Source organism: Eublepharis macularius, chromosome 6, assembly GCF_028583425.1.
Source record: "Eublepharis macularius isolate TG4126 chromosome 6, MPM_Emac_v1.0, whole genome shotgun sequence".
Taxonomy (NCBI): Eukaryota; Metazoa; Chordata; class Lepidosauria; order Squamata; family Eublepharidae; genus Eublepharis; species Eublepharis macularius.
This window is the reverse complement of record NC_072795.1, coordinates 143,942,921-143,960,526: the sequence shown is the minus strand read 5'-3', so window position 1 is coordinate 143,960,526 and position 17,606 is coordinate 143,942,921. Positions and strand designations below refer to the sequence as shown.

The 17,606-nt window shown below is 43.7% G+C and overlaps 1 protein-coding gene across 1 annotated transcript in view; it reads right to left on the bottom strand.

Moving 5' to 3' along the window:
* GRID1 (glutamate ionotropic receptor delta type subunit 1) overlaps positions 1–17,606 on the bottom strand; it is a 1,143,434-nt gene that overhangs the window by 102,435 nt on the left and 1,023,393 nt on the right. The window contains exon 13 of the mRNA XM_054982944.1: positions 2,370–2,565. Within this exon, the coding sequence (XP_054838919.1) occupies positions 2,370–2,565 (196 nt within the window). The remainder of the gene's footprint in view (positions 1–2,369; positions 2,566–17,606) is intronic.

Below are 17,606 nucleotides of genomic sequence, written 5' to 3'. Positions count from 1 at the left end.
TATATGGGTTCCATGGGTGAGTAAATGCAGAATGACATTAGACTTGGATGTTTTGAGCTTCTGAAGAAAAAGGAATAAACAACATGGCTCTAAACACTCCCCCCCCTGCCCGAACTGACTTGGGAGACTGGGTTGCAGGCTGTGCAGGGAGGTGGCGCAGGGGTGCGCGGCAGCCACCATGTTTGAAGGGAGGTGGGGCTCCCAGCACTCTCGGCAGGGAAGCCCGTGCTGCCTGGGATCTGAGCCAAGGCTGGCTAATCAGAGCTGGCCAGCCTGGGTGGCGGGAGGTGGGGGAAAGCCTGTGGACATGGGAGGCACGGTCTCCTCTCAGGTCCGCCGCAGGCCCTTGTGGGGGAAGCTTGTCCTGCCCCTCAGCACTTGCCTCACGGACGGCATCCCACCCAGCCCTCCCTTTCATCACAGCTTTGGAGTGGGGTAGGCAGTTTGGGCACTGGGCACCGATCCATTTGGAGGAAAATAGGGCCCATGAGCTCAGTGTCCCTATTATGGGGATCCCCACAAGGGGTCTGGAGATTGAGGCATGGCAGTTGCATGCCCAGCTCAGGGGCTGAGATCCACCTCACTCTCAGGTGGCAGGGGATCAACGCAAGGGTGTACACCCACATGGTATTCCACTAACTGTCCTCCACTAACTGTCCAACTGGGGTCTGGGGGCATGGGGGTCATCGGCTGGCAGGCGGGCCAGCCGATGCTCAGATCTGCAGGGCCAATGCTCTGCAAGCTGTAAATCAATAGAAGTCGTGGCCTCTTTCAACTCCGTCACAGTTGTCTGGTGTGGTGTGTCACGTTGTCCCCCAGCGCTCCCCCTCTTCAGCACAAGCCTGCAATCTAGATACAGTTGCATATCTAAAGCCTAAGGCAACAGTTGGACCGACACACACATGCAATCCTGCTTTTGTAGTGTTGTGAGTGAAAGGGAAGTGCGTTACATTGGCAGGTGCACCATGAAGCACGTAAGTGAGTCCTCCTGTGCTGCACGAGCTCTTTTGCTGGGAGGAAGGTGCGGTCATCAGTCAGGATTCGGGATCACTGGAAGGGGAAGGAACCAGAGGTACAAAATCCCTGATTCTTGGGCTGTGAGGTCAGGGGACCTTCTGAATCTGAATCTGACGGGGGGCACAGAGGGGCTCTTTGCTTGGGGCTTTGATGGCTGTGTTGGCGCTGAGAAGAACCAACTGATTACAAAACGAAATAGAAGGGGAGAACAGATCCACAACAGCAAGGGAAAGCAGCAAACCGTGGAAACCCTGGAGTGACTTCAAAATTCGGCAACCTGCTTGCGGGCGTGAGCTGCTGAGCCCCTGTAACACTTGTGCTAAAAGACTTGCATTTCTCCTTCCCAACGTGGTTCCGAGCAGAGGGGCTGCCATTAACCTTTAAAACCCCCGTTGATTAGAAAGTACCTTTTACTGTGTGAATATTCTACCTCCCCAATATATGGAGATTATCTGAGGCCACCCCATGTAGCCTCCATCTATCCAAGCATAGGTTGATAACGTCCAGGAGCAGAGCCTTTTGGGGTGTGGCAGGTCGCTGTGGATTTATACACTTCTGAAGAAGGTTCATTCAAGCTCAGGGCCAAGCTACACGTGACGAATGACACTTGAACGGCAAGTGGATTGAGTGGAGGGCAAGTGAACAGGGAGAAATACACTTGCCGTTCAAGTGTCATTCGTCATGTGTAGCTTGGCCCTCAGTTAAGAAGTCTGGAAGAAATTGTTTTAGCTGCAGCAGACTTTGGGGTGTGGTGAGAGCTAAATTAACAGGCTTGGCTATTTTTTGGACTTCTCTGTGTTTCGCTGCTTATTTGTGGATATGATTGTATTTATATATTTTATTGAGTTTTTAATATTGCATTCGCTAGACAAGCTTAGTGAAATATAAAGCTTTGAATAAATAAATACATTTATAGAGGAGGTGAACACAAACAAATGGCTTATCAAGTGACTCACTATATTGGACAGAATCTCTCACTCAGATTAAAGAAAACAGTAGGATAGCATTCAGATATTCACAAAATATACCAGGAAGATGCTAAACGTTGTAATGGACTAGAAAAACAGCCATTCTCAACTGGAAATCTGGACTCCAGCTGTGGGTTCATCAAAGGCAACATGATTTTGATTGTCTCCTAAGCATCCACCTTAGTTTTGTCCTTTTAAAATAGATAAAAACAATTTTGTTCCCATTCGATTTCCAGCTTTCTTGATAAGGAGGGCTGGCATTATATACAGCTGGTATTTAGAAAGTTAAAAATTCATGGCGCAAAACAGTAAACCAATTTATTCCATTCAAAATGGAAATATTAAATACAAAACCTTCTACAGGTCAACTTCGTCTGTTCTTACCTTCCGGATGCCTTCCGAAGGGTTTGTGACACAGTTATCAGCTCCATTATTCTTACTGATCGTCTTCCACAGTTCTGCAAAGGTGCCGTCTTGCTCTAAAGGATTTGTCCCTTTGGCTTTGAAGTACTCGTACACGGCAGAATCCTTGACAGTACCGTAAGACATGTCCATTTGTTTGGAAAGATCCTGAAATGTTCTGGAAACGCAAGAATGGTCAAAATATTAGCAGGGCACGGATTTTATTGGTTAAAAACTTGTTGACTGAAGAAAGCAATGGAACCATTCTACACACTATGAAGAATAAAGTGGTAGAATTCTCACCCATTGTTAAAATAAAGCTTACCCAATGAGACCATCTGCTGTCAGCCTGCAAAGAGGACTGCAATCCTCATCTGCATTCGAGGTGAAATTCGGACCCCACTGGACTCTAGGGTTTTTTTTTTAATTACATGACATTTCGTTATTTCTTTCTTTTTCAAAAAAGGTATTACATAATTTTGTTTCTGTGATTTAAACCACTCACTTGGTTCTTATTCAGAGGCTGTGAGCTCTCTATTGGGGCTCTTATGGACCATGCAACTATGCTCGAAGACTCCTAGTCTCTCTGTGCCTGATGCTGCTGGACCTTGGACCCCTAAAAGAATTGGATTGGCAGTTCTGCCCACAAGACAGTCCTTCCCTCTACAAGGGTGCGTATGTGATTGTGGGAAGATGGCTGCCAGCTGGAAACACCCAGGCCGATCCTTTTGTCCCCTCTGAGCCAAGCTACAAGTGACGCCTGACACAGGTTGGACACTTGTCAGCTTCCCTCAAGTTTTGATGGGAAATGTAGGTGCCCTGGCCTTGCAGCTTGGCTCTCCGACTGCTGTCCAATGGACTTTTCAACTGTCACTTGTCCAACATTCCGCCAAGCTGCCTACATTTCCCATCAAAACTTGAGGGAAGCTGACAAGTGTCCAACCTGTGTCAGGCGTCACTTGTAGCTTGGCTCTCCGCTGCAGCAGGGATTTAGGGCTGTGGGTGCAAGCTGAAGGGATTGACCTGGCAGACATTCACCTAGGATGGTCATTTCTGGTCTGTTATTTGTTTAATATAAATTGTGTGTGTGTGTGTGTGAATAAATAATCTCATCTGATGCAAGCTTGCAACTCTTCTGTTTCAAAAGGAGAACAAAATGCTGCCAACAGATTTTTCCTGAATTTATGGCATGTTGCTACTTTATATTTGCTGGCGCTTTTTTTTGCATTGGTTTGTTGCTTTGTTTTTATATTATATTTGCTTTAATTTTATGATATGCTGCCCATACATCCATCACCAGATGGAAGAGTGCACTAAAAACAAATCAAATAACTTTCTGCTTGGCTTTTATAGATCCAGACAAACACGGGCAGTGGAATTGGCATTTCAACATCTTGGATTGTGCCTGAATTGGCCTAGCTTGCACTGGCAACATCTGGGGCGTCATAATGAATGCGAAGAGAATACCCAATGATGGTGCAGAAGTGATACATAAGAGGCCTGCTGTGCTAAGAGCATATTTGCCAAATGCTCCCTCCACATTCCACGTTGCCACGGCTGCATGATTCATACAGATATTAATCAATTAAACATGAAAGGAAATTCTTTAGAAACCTAAATAACTATTTCACAATGAAGACATATTTCTAATGATAGTTCATTAATCACATACAATTAGAGAAAAACAACATCTTGCAGTTAATGAGCATACGGACAGAAACGCTGTCAAACAGGGAGCGGGGGGGGGACTGAATCTTCTCTCTCTCCTGCATTGCTCTTTTTCCCCTCATCATAATAACACAAACAAAAACAAAGCTTTGATGAATATGGGCAGATCAAAAAGAATTACACAGCTTTAAATTATTGCTGTGCCAGCCACTAAATGAATATATAATTGTCAGAGAACACCAAAGCTATTGCTTTCATCCAGAATATTTGGAATGGTAATACATTTAGTTTTTATTAGTAGTCAGTCAGTGACTTTCTTAGTGGCCAGACATGCTGGGAACATTTAACTATCTTCCTCCGGTTGGCGCATACAGAGGTACAAGTACTGGTCATCTCACTGGTGCTTGAAAGGTGCTCTATTTCTGAACAGATTTCAGTGGATTGCTTGAATTGTCTCCAGTATTATGCGAGTTGACATGGGCAAGTATTATTTACCATATAGCACCATCAATTTCCTTGTGCTTTATAGAGTGAAGTGAGCAGAAAGGATCGAGCCCTGCCCCAAGGAACACCACAAAGCAAGATTCAAAAGAGGAGAGGTCAGAGCAGGAGGGAACAAAAGGGAGGGATAAGATAGCAGGGTACGGCAGAACAAACACGTGGGGATAAGTAAATGCAATTTATTCCATGCCTCTGTTACTCTTGCACTGCAACAGAACTAGGAGAATTAATAATGTTATTTCCAGAAAAGGATCAAACACAGATTGCTGCAACGTTAAGTTCCTTCCATTCATTTGCATCGCCCAATCCCCCTCCACCAACTCATTACTGACGACATAGAGGAAAAGGAATCAGCAAAGTGACGTTGATGTGATCACACACGTAACTGCCACAATATTCAAGAAACACAGAAACAGAGAAGGGACACCAAGGGTCATTTAGTCCAACCCCCTGCACAGAGCCAGAAATATACAGCTACCTCCCCCCATTCCCCCAGTGACCTTTGCTCTATGCCCAGATTGACACACTCAGCACAAAAGGCTCTCTCATTCTCTCATCATGCAAAACTAAAGAAGAAAACTCCCCCGAGAAAAATAACAGTAACAAAGATTTCTAAGATCCAGAGGAGTTAGCCGTGTTAATCTGTAGTTGCAATATAGTAAAAAGTAGCACCTTTAAGACTAACCAACTTTACTGAGGCATAAGCTTTCAAGAACCACAGCTCTCTTTGTCAGATGCATGGAGGGTATGAAGAAACAGGAGGGTTTTTTCATACTGTCTATGCATCTGACTAAGAGAGCTGTGATTCTCAAAAGCTTACGTCTCAATAAAGTTGGTTAGTCTTAAAGGTGCTACTGGACTTTTCCCTATTAAAGATTTCAAAAAATCTTGTTATTTAAAGTGACAATCCCAAAAGTGCTCAAAGTATAAATGTATCTAATTCCGATTACAATACAATAAATAAGAGAGCCAGTTTGGTGTAGTGGTTAAGAGCACGGGACTCTAACCTGGAGAGCCGGGTTTTATTCCCCACTCCTCCACTTGAGGCCAGCTGGGTGACCTTGGGCGAGTCACAGTTCTCTGGAGCTCTCTCAGCCCCACCCACCTCACAGGGTGATTGTTGTAGGGTAATAATAACATACTTTGTAAACTGCTCTGAGTGGGCATTAAGTTGTCCTGAAGGGCGGTATATAAACTGAATGTTGTTGTTGTTGTTGTTGTTGTTGTTGTTGTTGTTATACAATAAATATCAGAGTACAACAATCTACATCATAAAGTCTCTTCCTAAGATCTCGAATATAGGTCAAATACAACATGTCCAAGGTAAGCACAGACAAGTTAATGTTATCCATTAGTCCTTGATGTTGTCCATTAATTCTTGATGCTTTTGTTTTCTAGGAGATTACACTGGACTCTGGATTGCTTCAAATTCTGCCACTCCAGCACAAAGTAAAGACAGTCTTTTCCAAATTGAATTCAACATGTGCCCTACGGGCTTGCCCGCATGTCAATTGCCCGTTTCAACAAAACTTCCTCATGGGCCATTAAATGTTATAAATAAGGCAATATAGGATATTACTGTTGTATAACCACGTTGTTTGAGAACTGACAGGCATAAAAGACAGAGCCGCAAGAACTGAGCCACAGCTCATCCCTTCCTGCCCCTCCCTCTCACAATCTTCCTAAATTCCTCGAGTCAGCATCGCTGTCGGACGGCCATGTTGCTGCTTCTTAAAATCCCCCAAAGAAGGAGAGCCCCCCACCTCCCGAGGAGACCTGTTCCACTGAGGGGCTGCTCTGGATAGTCGAAAACACTTTTAATTTAATTTTAACACATTGGTTCTGGCCCAACCCTCGGGAGCAAAAGAAAACAATCCTGCTACATCTTCTGTGTAAAAACCCTTCAAATACTTGAAGATGGGTATCCTATCACCTCTCCATGGTCTCCTCTCCTCTCCGGGCCAAACACGCCCAGTTCAAACAATGCTTTCTCATGGCACTCACCATCTTTGTTGCCCTCCTCTGGACACGTTTCAGCTTCTTAACATCTTTTGTGAACTGTGGTGCCCAAAACTGAACACAGTACTGCAAGTGAGGTCCAACTACAGCGGAGTACTGTGGTACCACCACTTTGCTTGTTCTGGACACTAGACTCTGTTGATGCAGTGCAAAACCTCATTTGCCCTTTTAGCTTCCACATCACACTTCTCTGACTCATGTTCAGTGTATGGTCTACTAAGACCCCTAGATGCTTTTTGCATATACTACTGTCAAGACAAGTCTCCCCCATCCTATAATTATGCATTTGATTTTTGCTACCTAAATACAGAACTTTACATTTATCTCTGCTGAGATTCATTTTGTTAGTTTGAGCCCATTTTTCCAGCCTGTCAAGATTATCCTGAATCTGGATTCTGTCTTCTACTGTATTTGCTACCCCTCCCAATTTAGTATCATCTGCAAATTTAACGAGCGCCTTCTTCCTTCCTTCATCCAAGTCACTTATAAAGATGTTGAACAGAACACGGGGCCCAGGACAGACCCCTGAGGCACTCCACTTGCCACTCTTCTCCAAGAGGATGAGGAACCATATTCACAAGCACTCCTTGGGTGAGATCTGTCCACCAGTTACTAATCCACCAGACAGCTTTGGGATCCAAACCTCATGTGGAATATTATGTGGAACTGTATCAAAAGCCTTACTGAAATAAACCACGTCCACAGCATTCCCCTGATCCACCAAAGAGGTAACTCTCTCAAAAAAGCAGATAAGCTTAGTCTGACATGACTTGTTCTCGAGGAGCCCAGGCTGGCTCTTAGTAACCACATCCAGCTTTTCTAAATGGTCAGGGACTGACGGATGATTTGTTTTAAACCTTTCCAGGTATGGACATCAAACTGACAGGTCAGTGGTTAGCAGAATCCTCCCTTTCTCCCTTCTTGAAGGTGGGGACAACATTTGCCTGACTCCAATTTTCTGGCTCCTCACCCATTCTCCAAAAATTCTCAAGGATGATAGAAAGAAGGTCCGAAATTGCAACAGCGTGTTCCTTTATTGCCCTAGGATGCAATCCATCTGGCCCTGAGGACTTGATTTCATTTACAGAAGCTAAGTCTATACTACCACCCCTGTGCCCATCCTGCAGTTCCCTTCCTTCATCAGATGCTCCCCTTTTGCCAGCATGAGCAGAGTTCCCCTTGCAAGAGAAGACCCAGGCAAAGTAGGAACGGAGCAGTTCTGCCCTCTCTTTATCACCTGTTAAAATTTCATTTCCCCCAGCCTGCAGCAGGCCTACCATTTCCTTTATCTTTTTCTTGCTCTGAACATAACCGAAGAACCCTTTTTTGTTTTGTTGAGCATCTCTTGCTAGCCTACGCTCATACTGAGATTTAGCCTTTCTAACACTCTCTCTAAAGGCACTGACAATTTGTTTATATTCATCCCTGGCTATATGGCCCTCCTTCCATTTCTTAAAAGTTTTTTTTAAAAAAATCAGATCTTTAGAAAGCTGTTTAAGAAGCCTTTTCCTTCTCGCTGGGATAGTTTGTGATCGGGCCCTTACAATACCTCACTTTTAAGAAACTATCATCCATATTAAACTCCCTGTTCCTTGAGTATTTCTGACTATGGGATTCTACTCAGCATTACTTTGAGGTTGTCAAAATTAGCTTTTCTAAACTCCAGTCTCTATGTCTGATTACGTCCAGTTCAATTTGGATCTGGGATACGGGGGGGGGGGGGATGGACTGAGCTCTCTCTTGCATCTGGGCGTGTGCCTTTGGCCACTGGCAGTCTTGCCCTGTGTGTTTCTGCCTGAGAACCTCCTTGGAAATGTTTTCTCTATAAGAAACAATGGAGAGTGAGTGGCTGGGGGGGCATCTCATTCAGAGGCCCATAGAACTGGGTCAATCTTCCTGAAACTTGGGAGGTCTTTACAGGACAGCCAGCAGTAGCTCGCCTGAAAATCTGATGGAATTTTCTTGAAAAATGCTACCCCCATCTCCCAGGACAGCCTTGAGACTGTTTCCCAGTAGGGAAAAATGGACAAATAAATCAGGGGTTCTCTGATCTGTCTTAACTGGATGTGAGAAGATTTCTTGGATTTCAGGAATCCTGGTTTTTTTTTGGGGGGGGGTGGATCTCTGAAATCTAGAACCAGATTTCCCAGTGTTTTTTCTTGGTTCACACCCTACAATGTACTGTGATCTAGATAGCCCAGGCAAGTCTGATCTCATCAGATCTCAGAAGCTAAGTAATTGGATTAGTAATTGGATGGGAGACCTCCAAAGAAGACCAGGATTGCAGAAGCAGGCGATGGCAAACCACCTCTCTGAGGGCCAAGCTACAAGTGACGAATGACACTTGAACGGCAAGTGTATTTCTCTCTGTTCACTTGCTCTCCACTCAATCCACTTGCCGTTCAAGTGTCATTCATCACTTGTAGCTTGGCCTTCAGTCTCCTGCCTTGAAAATCCCAACCTGGGTTTCCATGTCAGCTATGACTTGGCACTTCCCACCCCCCTATTTTTCTGGGTGCTGTCAGTCCCTGGCAGTGACGTCCCTTCAAGTTCTCCACAGTTAACACGCAGGTGTTCCAGTTGAAGCAACTTTATTAGAGATCCATATAGTTCAAGGTGTTCACACAAAGGTAGCACTGGCAGAAGTGACTATTCAAAGAAGGCACTACTAATTATAGGGAAACTTCCCGCCCTTTGGGTCCATTGGCATTCTGGCGTGAAAACCCCAAAGAGTTACATGGGAACTGATTAGTTTAGGCTAGACATAGTACAGAATGAAATCATCTTAGACTCTGAGAAAAGATACATCGCTCACTGCCCACAGCTTGCGTCCAAGGACACTTACCATAGAAGTGAAAGTAAATACTTTCAACAGATAACAGTCAACCCCCACTGGCTCAGTACATTACATGTTAGCAGTTAACACACTCTCAGATGATTTATACAGTATACAGAATACAACCTTAGTACACAGTTATGGTCAGCACAAAATGCAAAACACGTTAATGGCAGGTGCCCTCTACTTTCACCTCACTAACCAGCTCTTCCCCAAGGTGACTGAAGGCAAACACAGACTTATGTTGCTCAAGCAAGAAAGCCTCTTCCTTCGGAAGGTGAGATTGGCCATGGTGATTGGAGGGGGGGGGGTTAATGAGTGTGGCCCCAGACCCCCACACACACTGATGAAGTGGTGAGACCAATAGGGAAGGCCAAGGACGTGGACCTGGGAAGCCTGGTCCTGAACTCTGTAAGTGATGGATTTCTTTGACATGTTAAGGATTCAGTCACAGCGCTGGAGACGTATTCCTGCCTCTTACTCACACATACAAAGCAGGGCTGGGCACTGCGATCATCTCTGATCAGTGAGCTGTAAACGCAGAAATACTTTCCTTGCTTTGAGAAGCATGTTCAGGAATTGTGCAAGCTATTTTCACAATGGAAAGAGTTGGGATCTGAGATTTTGGAGGGCAGAAAGCGATGCCCAGGTAATGAATAGGTTACAAATGAAGACAACTACAGATTTTGAAGATTTTATCTCAATTTTTTCTGAGAAAGTGGAAACAAAGCCACAGAGTTTCTAGCTGCAATTTTTGCAAAGAAAGAAAAAGAACTGACCAGGTTGCCACGGCAATGCCATTAAGTGTGAGAGAGCAATTAAAAGGACAGAGCCACAGAGTCGCAGGGAATCTGATCTGAGATGGTCTGTTTGTGACAGAAAGGGCTAGAGAGTGATTAATTACCCTGAAAACAGGACTGCCTGGCAAGGCCCTAATAAAACTTACAAACATAACATTATAAAGGGATTCGAACTCAAGGAACAACCAATTTTATTTTGGATTCTAACTCATCATAACGTATGAGTAACTCAAGAGAATTTTTCACCAAACATAAACAAATCCCAATACAGAAGGGTTTTTTTTTCAGCAAACAGCTTTTCATTCTCTACCAGTTTGGCAGTGCTGCACTGCAAATTGCCAGAAGATGGCACCAATGAGATTGCGGGCCCAGCGTCAATGGGGGGAGGGGGGAGGGCAAGACATCAGAAGACACAGATGACTTGTGATTTAAAACTGGCCACAATTTTATTGGCTTCAGCTTACGGAGCCTTGGCACTGCATAGGGTATGGATCCAAGCATCGACCGACCCACCTGCCAGCCAGTGACCCCCACCCCCCACCCTTCAGCCCACCTGCTGAAGGGGGAGACTGCAGGAAGACAGGCTGTGGGATTCCACACGGGCACACACCTCTGCATGGACCCCTTTGCTACCTGGTGTGAGCGTGCCCTGACAGCCCCCGCCTGGGCTTGTCCCTGTAATGCCTCACTGCAAGATCCATTCAGAGAATCCCCAAGTATGAGGAAACTGGGCTGGTGGCCTTGTTTCCCCAAGAAGGATTCATGCCCAATGCCAGAACCACCCATCCCGAAGTTGTGACAGAGGTAGAACAGCTGCAAAAATAAAGCAGAGATTCACAAACCCAGAGCCCATCAAAGACGTAATGGTCCCTGGAACGAGGGCAGGATGGGTGGGAAGCTGGTTAAGGGCCACGTGCTGGGCCTGGCTGGCTCCATGGCCTCACCTTCTGTGGCAGACCGGAAGGAAGCTGTGCCTGCCTCCCCCACACAGAGTCAAGCCACTGGGCCTCACACAATGGCGGTCACCTTTTCCTGCGTCTCTCCACGCACACACACGCACACGCACTATGGGCTGCAAAGCAGGATGCAGGTGAGTTTGCACCTGCGGCTTCTAATGTAAGATGTTCTCTTCGTTCCTCAGTGTGAGGTGGGTTTAACTTCTTTGGGAAAATGAAGCGGACAAGGCTTTGAAATAAACATCAAAAGTTATATATCTACCATCTCACTGAATGGAGGAATTCATGCAGTAATTACAAAAAGGGGAAGCAGTTTTCAATTTAGAAAAGGAAGAAATGGAGACTGATACTGAACCCGCAGAGCCCGAAACTGAATGTGTGAATCTCACAAAACCACATGCTAATAAAACCTGTCTCCACCTTTGGCACAGAGGAGTGGGTCATACAAACTCTAAGAAACATCTATAACTGCAAAGACAAGGTCTGGCTAATGTCATAATAAATAATAATAATAATAGCATTCGATTTATATACTGTCCTTCAGGACAACTTAATGCCCACTCAGAGTCGTTTATAAAGTATGTCATTATTATCCCCACAACAACAAACACCCTGTGAGGTAGGTGGGGCTGAGAGAGCTCTGGGAGAGCTGTGACTGACCCAAGGTCACCCAGCTTGCTTCAAGCGGAGGAGTGGGGAATCAAACCTGGTTCTCCAGATTAGAGTCCTGCCAGTTTTAACCACTACACAAAACTGGCTCTTGAAAAGATCCTAACCAATGTGAACAACAAATCTGCCAGAAAACCATAAATCATTTGCACTAACAATGGTGAGGAATAAGTGTCCCATGCTACAAAACAGTTCTTGAGAGAGGAACTCATCTGGCATCAGACCACTGTAGTTTATCCTTCCCTCAACAGAATGGAGCCATTGAATGGAAAAACACTCGCATTCTCGACATGGTAAAATGCATGCTTCCCAACACATCATTCCCACACACACACTGGGGAGAAGCTGTGATGGCTGCCACATACATACCGAAGAGGCTACCCACCACAGCCACACAGACCACACCATTCAAACGCTGAGAGTGTTTGGCAGCAAGGATTATGTATACATTCCAAAGGAGAAAAGATCCAAACTAGATGACCAGGCCACAGAAGGGGGTCTTGTAGGATGCGCCACAAAATGCTAAGGCTAGAGAATCCTAGATCCAGCCACCAACCAGATTAGCGTGAGCAGAGCTGTGCACTTTGATGGAAGTGAGAAGGCTACCCCTGCAGAGGAGGCCCACACTGACTTGAATAGCCCGCTCCAGTGTCTTGATCCAGGCTGCCTAAACGAGGAAGAAGAGTCATCGAATCAAGAGACGGTCCCAACTGGAACATGATCTGAGATTTGGGCGGCGTGGATATTCGTGGTACGACAAAGCCAAGGTTGAAGTAGTGTTGAAAAACGGCTACGTTCGACATGCCATCTTGAGAATACGGAATAAGTGTAAACCCAGGTTATGTCCAAAAATACTCTTGTGGCTCTCAGCACAAGAAGCACATTATAGACAAGAAATGACAAGTAAGCATAAATGGTTAACATATCGTGACACGTTAGACTTTTCTCAAGAGGAATGCAAAATAAAGTCAAGAGGAGATTTGACAAGAGAAGGATATAGTTGTCAATGGTTTTCCGATGTACAATTACTAGAAAGGTTCAAAGTAGAAAAAGGGTTTATGGTTTTGAAGAAGCCAAGACTGAATTTGAAATAGAACTGTGTACAAATAAAGAATATGTTATTGCTAAAATGTATAAACTTTTGTTAAAATTTGAGACAGAGGGAGAACATGTGAAAGAATCTATGATAAAATGAATCATACATTTTGGACATAATATATGAATGGAACAATGGGAAAAGATGTGGCTGAAAGGATTGAAATTTACATTATACTCTAGCCTTAAAGAGAATTTTTATAAGATGATGTCTCACTGGTCTATGTCTCCAGTGAAATTGGCCAGAACGTATAAAGTATTTCAAATTCATGTTGGAAATGTGAACGTGAAGGGATATTTTATCACGTAGAGTGGACATGTAATAAAGCCAAAAAGTTCTGGATACTAATACAGTCACTAATTCAGATGATTTTAAAGATCAATATACAACTGAAACCAGAGGCTTTTCTTTGGGGACTAACGGACACACAACTGGGAAAAAATCATGAGATTTTGTTTTTAAATATGACGATGGCAGCAAGATTATTATTATATGTGCAAAAGTAGAAGGATTCAGCAATACTGACAACAGAGGAACGGCTGGTGAAGACGTTGGAACTTGCAGAGAGGGCTAAACTTACTTTGATTAAAAAAAGACAATAACAACATTTATAGGAAACCCCTTACAGACTTTTTGGACGAAACAGATAGAAATTTGTAGTTCTGGTGATTAAGGAAAAAATAGACCATAGGGAAAAAGAGAGCTTTCCCTTGTAACCACAGAGTAAGAGATAAGTTTGGAATCACACTTGTATTTGCTGCAGATAAAACTGGACACATTTCTTTATATTATATATTTTTCTTCTCTCTTTTCTTTCTCTTCTCTTTTCACCCTTTCCCCTTCATTTTCTCTATTTTCTTCTTTTTGTATTATATTATTTGTTGCTAATTAATTATAATTATTATAATAAACATATTATTATAATTATTTATCATTTATAATAATTATAATTTATTATATTAATTATAATTGATATAATATATTTTATATTACTTTTTGTTACTGTTATTATTATTTTTTAATGAAGAGATGGCCTTGATTGGTAGCAGAGCCTCCGCCGTCTGAGAGGCCTAACCAAGAAGGACGAAGTACAGCGAGAAATTCAAAGCGATGCTCAGCCAAAGGTATTCCAGTCAAGTGACTGTCCCACCTCACAAAAACGGCAACAGAGCAGAGCCTTTATCATGTAATGAGAGATCCCAGCTACCTCCAGAAGAGGCACAAAAATGGAGACGCAAGTGGCACAGGTGGAGATCAAAGCTCTTCACATGAACAAAACAAAACATGGACTCTCATAAAGCGACCCCCTCCCCCTCCCAAAGGAAGGCCTTTTGGTGCGAGCATGATGCAATTGTTGAAGTCCAAAGGTTTAAAGCCAGACTCGTAGCAAAAGGATACTCTCAGAAATATGGAGAAGACTTTAAAGAGACATTTGCACCAGGAGTCAGGCACACAACAGCGGCAGCACAAACATCACTGCCAACAGAGGAATGCATCCAGACATGTACAGTGCTTTTTTGCAAGGCGAACTAGAGGAAGACATCGACAGGCAGCAACCCCCTGGATTCATGGGAAAAGGCAAAGAGAAAATGCTACTAAAGAGCATTTATGGACTTAAGCAAGCTGCAAGAGTTTGGAATTGTCATGTGACTGACTGACTTCTAGCAGGATTCCAGAGAAGTGAAAATACTTGTTTCTATCTGAAGAAGTGAGCTGTGGCTCATGAAAGCTCATACTCAACCACTATTTTTTTTAGTCTTACAGCTGCTACTGGACTCTTGCTCTTTTCCACTCTCCAAAGTTTGCTTCAGAGCATTACAGAACAAGATGAACTTCCTGGACCCGACCAAGTGCCAGCGAGAGGGGTGTAAGAAGTGAAGGACTTTACACTGCCCCTTGTCTCAGGTTCAGAGGGAAACATGCCATAGAGACAGCGATATAGAGAGGCTAGGGCCATACATCCCACCTTCCTACTGGAACTACCCAGTATTTGGTAGATATTACAGCATATTAATCTCAGAACGGCATTTACATCGCTGCACTTTCAAACTATGCCAATGGAGCTACTCACTGGACAGTATTTAAAAACACATTTGTACATGCAGAAGTTTCGTGGAAGATCTTCCTCACTATACTTTGGTTTGCCTTTTATACTTGGAGCCAAGAAATAAATTTCTGGCAAAGACAATAGATTCTGATCAACTAGAATTTATGTTGTCAGAGGTGGACCCCCCTGATTCCAACGGGATGGCACTTTTTGCTTTAGCCGCCAGGAAAATTAGAGCAAATGTGGTCCTTAAGAAAGCAGTCTGTCGAAATGAAATGTAATTTTTGTGTCTGGATGTGAATTTTCAGAGAGAGATGTAATTTTAGAAATTTTAAAATTTTAGAGCTGCGATTATGTAAAGTCCACATACAATAAATTTGTCTGTCCACTGGAACCATCCCAGTGATACGTAGATTGTATTGTCGAAGGCTTTCACGGCCGGAGAACGATGGTGGTTGTCAGTTTTCCGGGCTGTATTGCCGTGGTCTTGGCATTGTAGTTCCTGACATTTTGCCAGCAGCTGTGGCTGGCATCTTCAGAGGTGTAGCACCAAAAGACAGAGATCTCTCAGTGTCACAGTGTGGAAAAGATGTAGGTCATTTGTATCTACTCAGGAGGGGTGGGGTTGAGCTGAGTCATCCTGTAAGAGTTTCCCAGGGTGTGGAATGCTAATGGCGGGAGGCTTCACTGTATCCTGAGGAGGTTCCTTTGCATATGGATTGGTACTTGATGTGCTAATCTTCTCTGCAGGGCTATTGTCGGGGATAGAATGTTTTGTTAGCTGGGTGTTTTTCAGAACTGGAGCCCATGCTCTGTTCATTCTTAAGGTTTCTTCTTTCCTGTTGAAGTTTTGCTTATGCTTGTGAATTTCAATGGCTTCCCTGTGCAGTCTGACAAAGTAGTTGGAAGTGTTGTCCAGTATTTTGGTGTCCTGGAATAAGATACTGTGCCCTGTTTGCGTTAGGCTATGTTCAGCCACTGCTGATTTTTCAGGTTGTCCAAGTCTGCAGTGTCTTTCATGTTCTTTTATTCTTGTCTGGATGCTACGCTTTGTGGTCCCGATGTAAACTTGTCCACAGCTGCAGGGTATACGGTATACTATATTAGCATTCCACACCCTGGGAAACTCTTACAGGATGACTCAGCTCAACCCCACCCCTCCTGAGTAGATACAAATGACCTACATCTTTTCCACACTGTGACACTGAGAGATCTCTGTCTTTTGGTGCTACACCTCTGAAGATGCCAGCCACAGCTGCTGGCGAAACGTCAGGAACTACAATGCCAAGACCACGGCAATACAGCCCGGAAAACCCACAACAACCATCGATACGTAGATTGCTTCTCTCAGAATTTCCTTCCTTCCTTCCTTCCTTCCTTCCTTCCTTCCTTCCTTCCTTCCTTCCTTCCTTCCTTCCTTCCTTCCTTCCTCTTTCTCTCTCATTTATTTGTACTTCTTCACCATCTTGCAACATGGAAGCAGGACATGTTTCTTGCATCCACTGGCATCTTCTCTTAGATCAATAGAATAATCCCTGACTCTTCTCTTTCCTATCCTAAGTGGCATTCCTAAAAATAAAAGGACTCTTATTTTTCTTACTAAAGTAAAGCAGGCTCCAGGTAAGTTTATTATCCCAACAGCATCCCAACACTCTTAGCTGTGCTGACTAAGCTGCTCTGCTAACCATTAACTCCTTCTGTGCCCCAAAAGAGACATGGACTACTCCAATAGCTACTGGATTTCTCATAAGTGGCTTCAGTATGGTTTACTCTGATATTCATTCAATATAGATATGGCCTAACAGGTGTATATCCCTATCCAAGTTTTTTTTTAATTTGTCTTAATGATAGCTGAAACATTATTTGCTTCTCTTATTCACTTTTGCTGTACTTCAAATCTGCACATTTTACAACACAACTCCACCCACCACCACACACCATTCTTAAACTTTCTCCCCCAACTCCAGGTTATCTTTGAGTTTCTCTAGATACTTCTTTCTCACAGAGCACTCTGCATCTATTACTGCAAAACTCTTCAAGCTTTTAAGCTGATTGAAGCATCTAAAGTGGTTTAACTTGCTTTAAGGAGTTCTATCAATTTAAGCTCTTAAGCAGCTTTAAATAAGGCTTGTGAATAGAGTCAGTCTCTATTTGCTGAAGATTTGTGAATGGCTTTGAGCTGATGTTCAAAATTGCCTCAGAACCCCAAATTCTCCTCCCCCACCCCCGTGCATCTGTGTGTATCTTTAGTGTAGCCTCAGATATGTCTCTATAAGGGGAAGAGATTAAAAATATAACCCCAACAAGGACTGAACTATAATACCAACCACTAATACGAGACTTACGGATGTTCCATTCTGAGTTATTATTATTCTACATTACTTGACAGTACAGTGACTGGCCTTTGACTATTTTCCACTTCAAAGTCCAATATATATTTTATAATATTTTTATATGTCCACATAAACATTTAAGTATAGCAGACCTGCAAATGTCCCAATACTGGAAGTTGCTTTATACTAAGCAAGGCCACTGATCTATCAAAGCCAATACTGGCCATTAAGGGGTTGTACCCCTACCCCTCCCAAAGTGATCAAGTTCTGGGTTTCAGAGATACCAAAAAATAA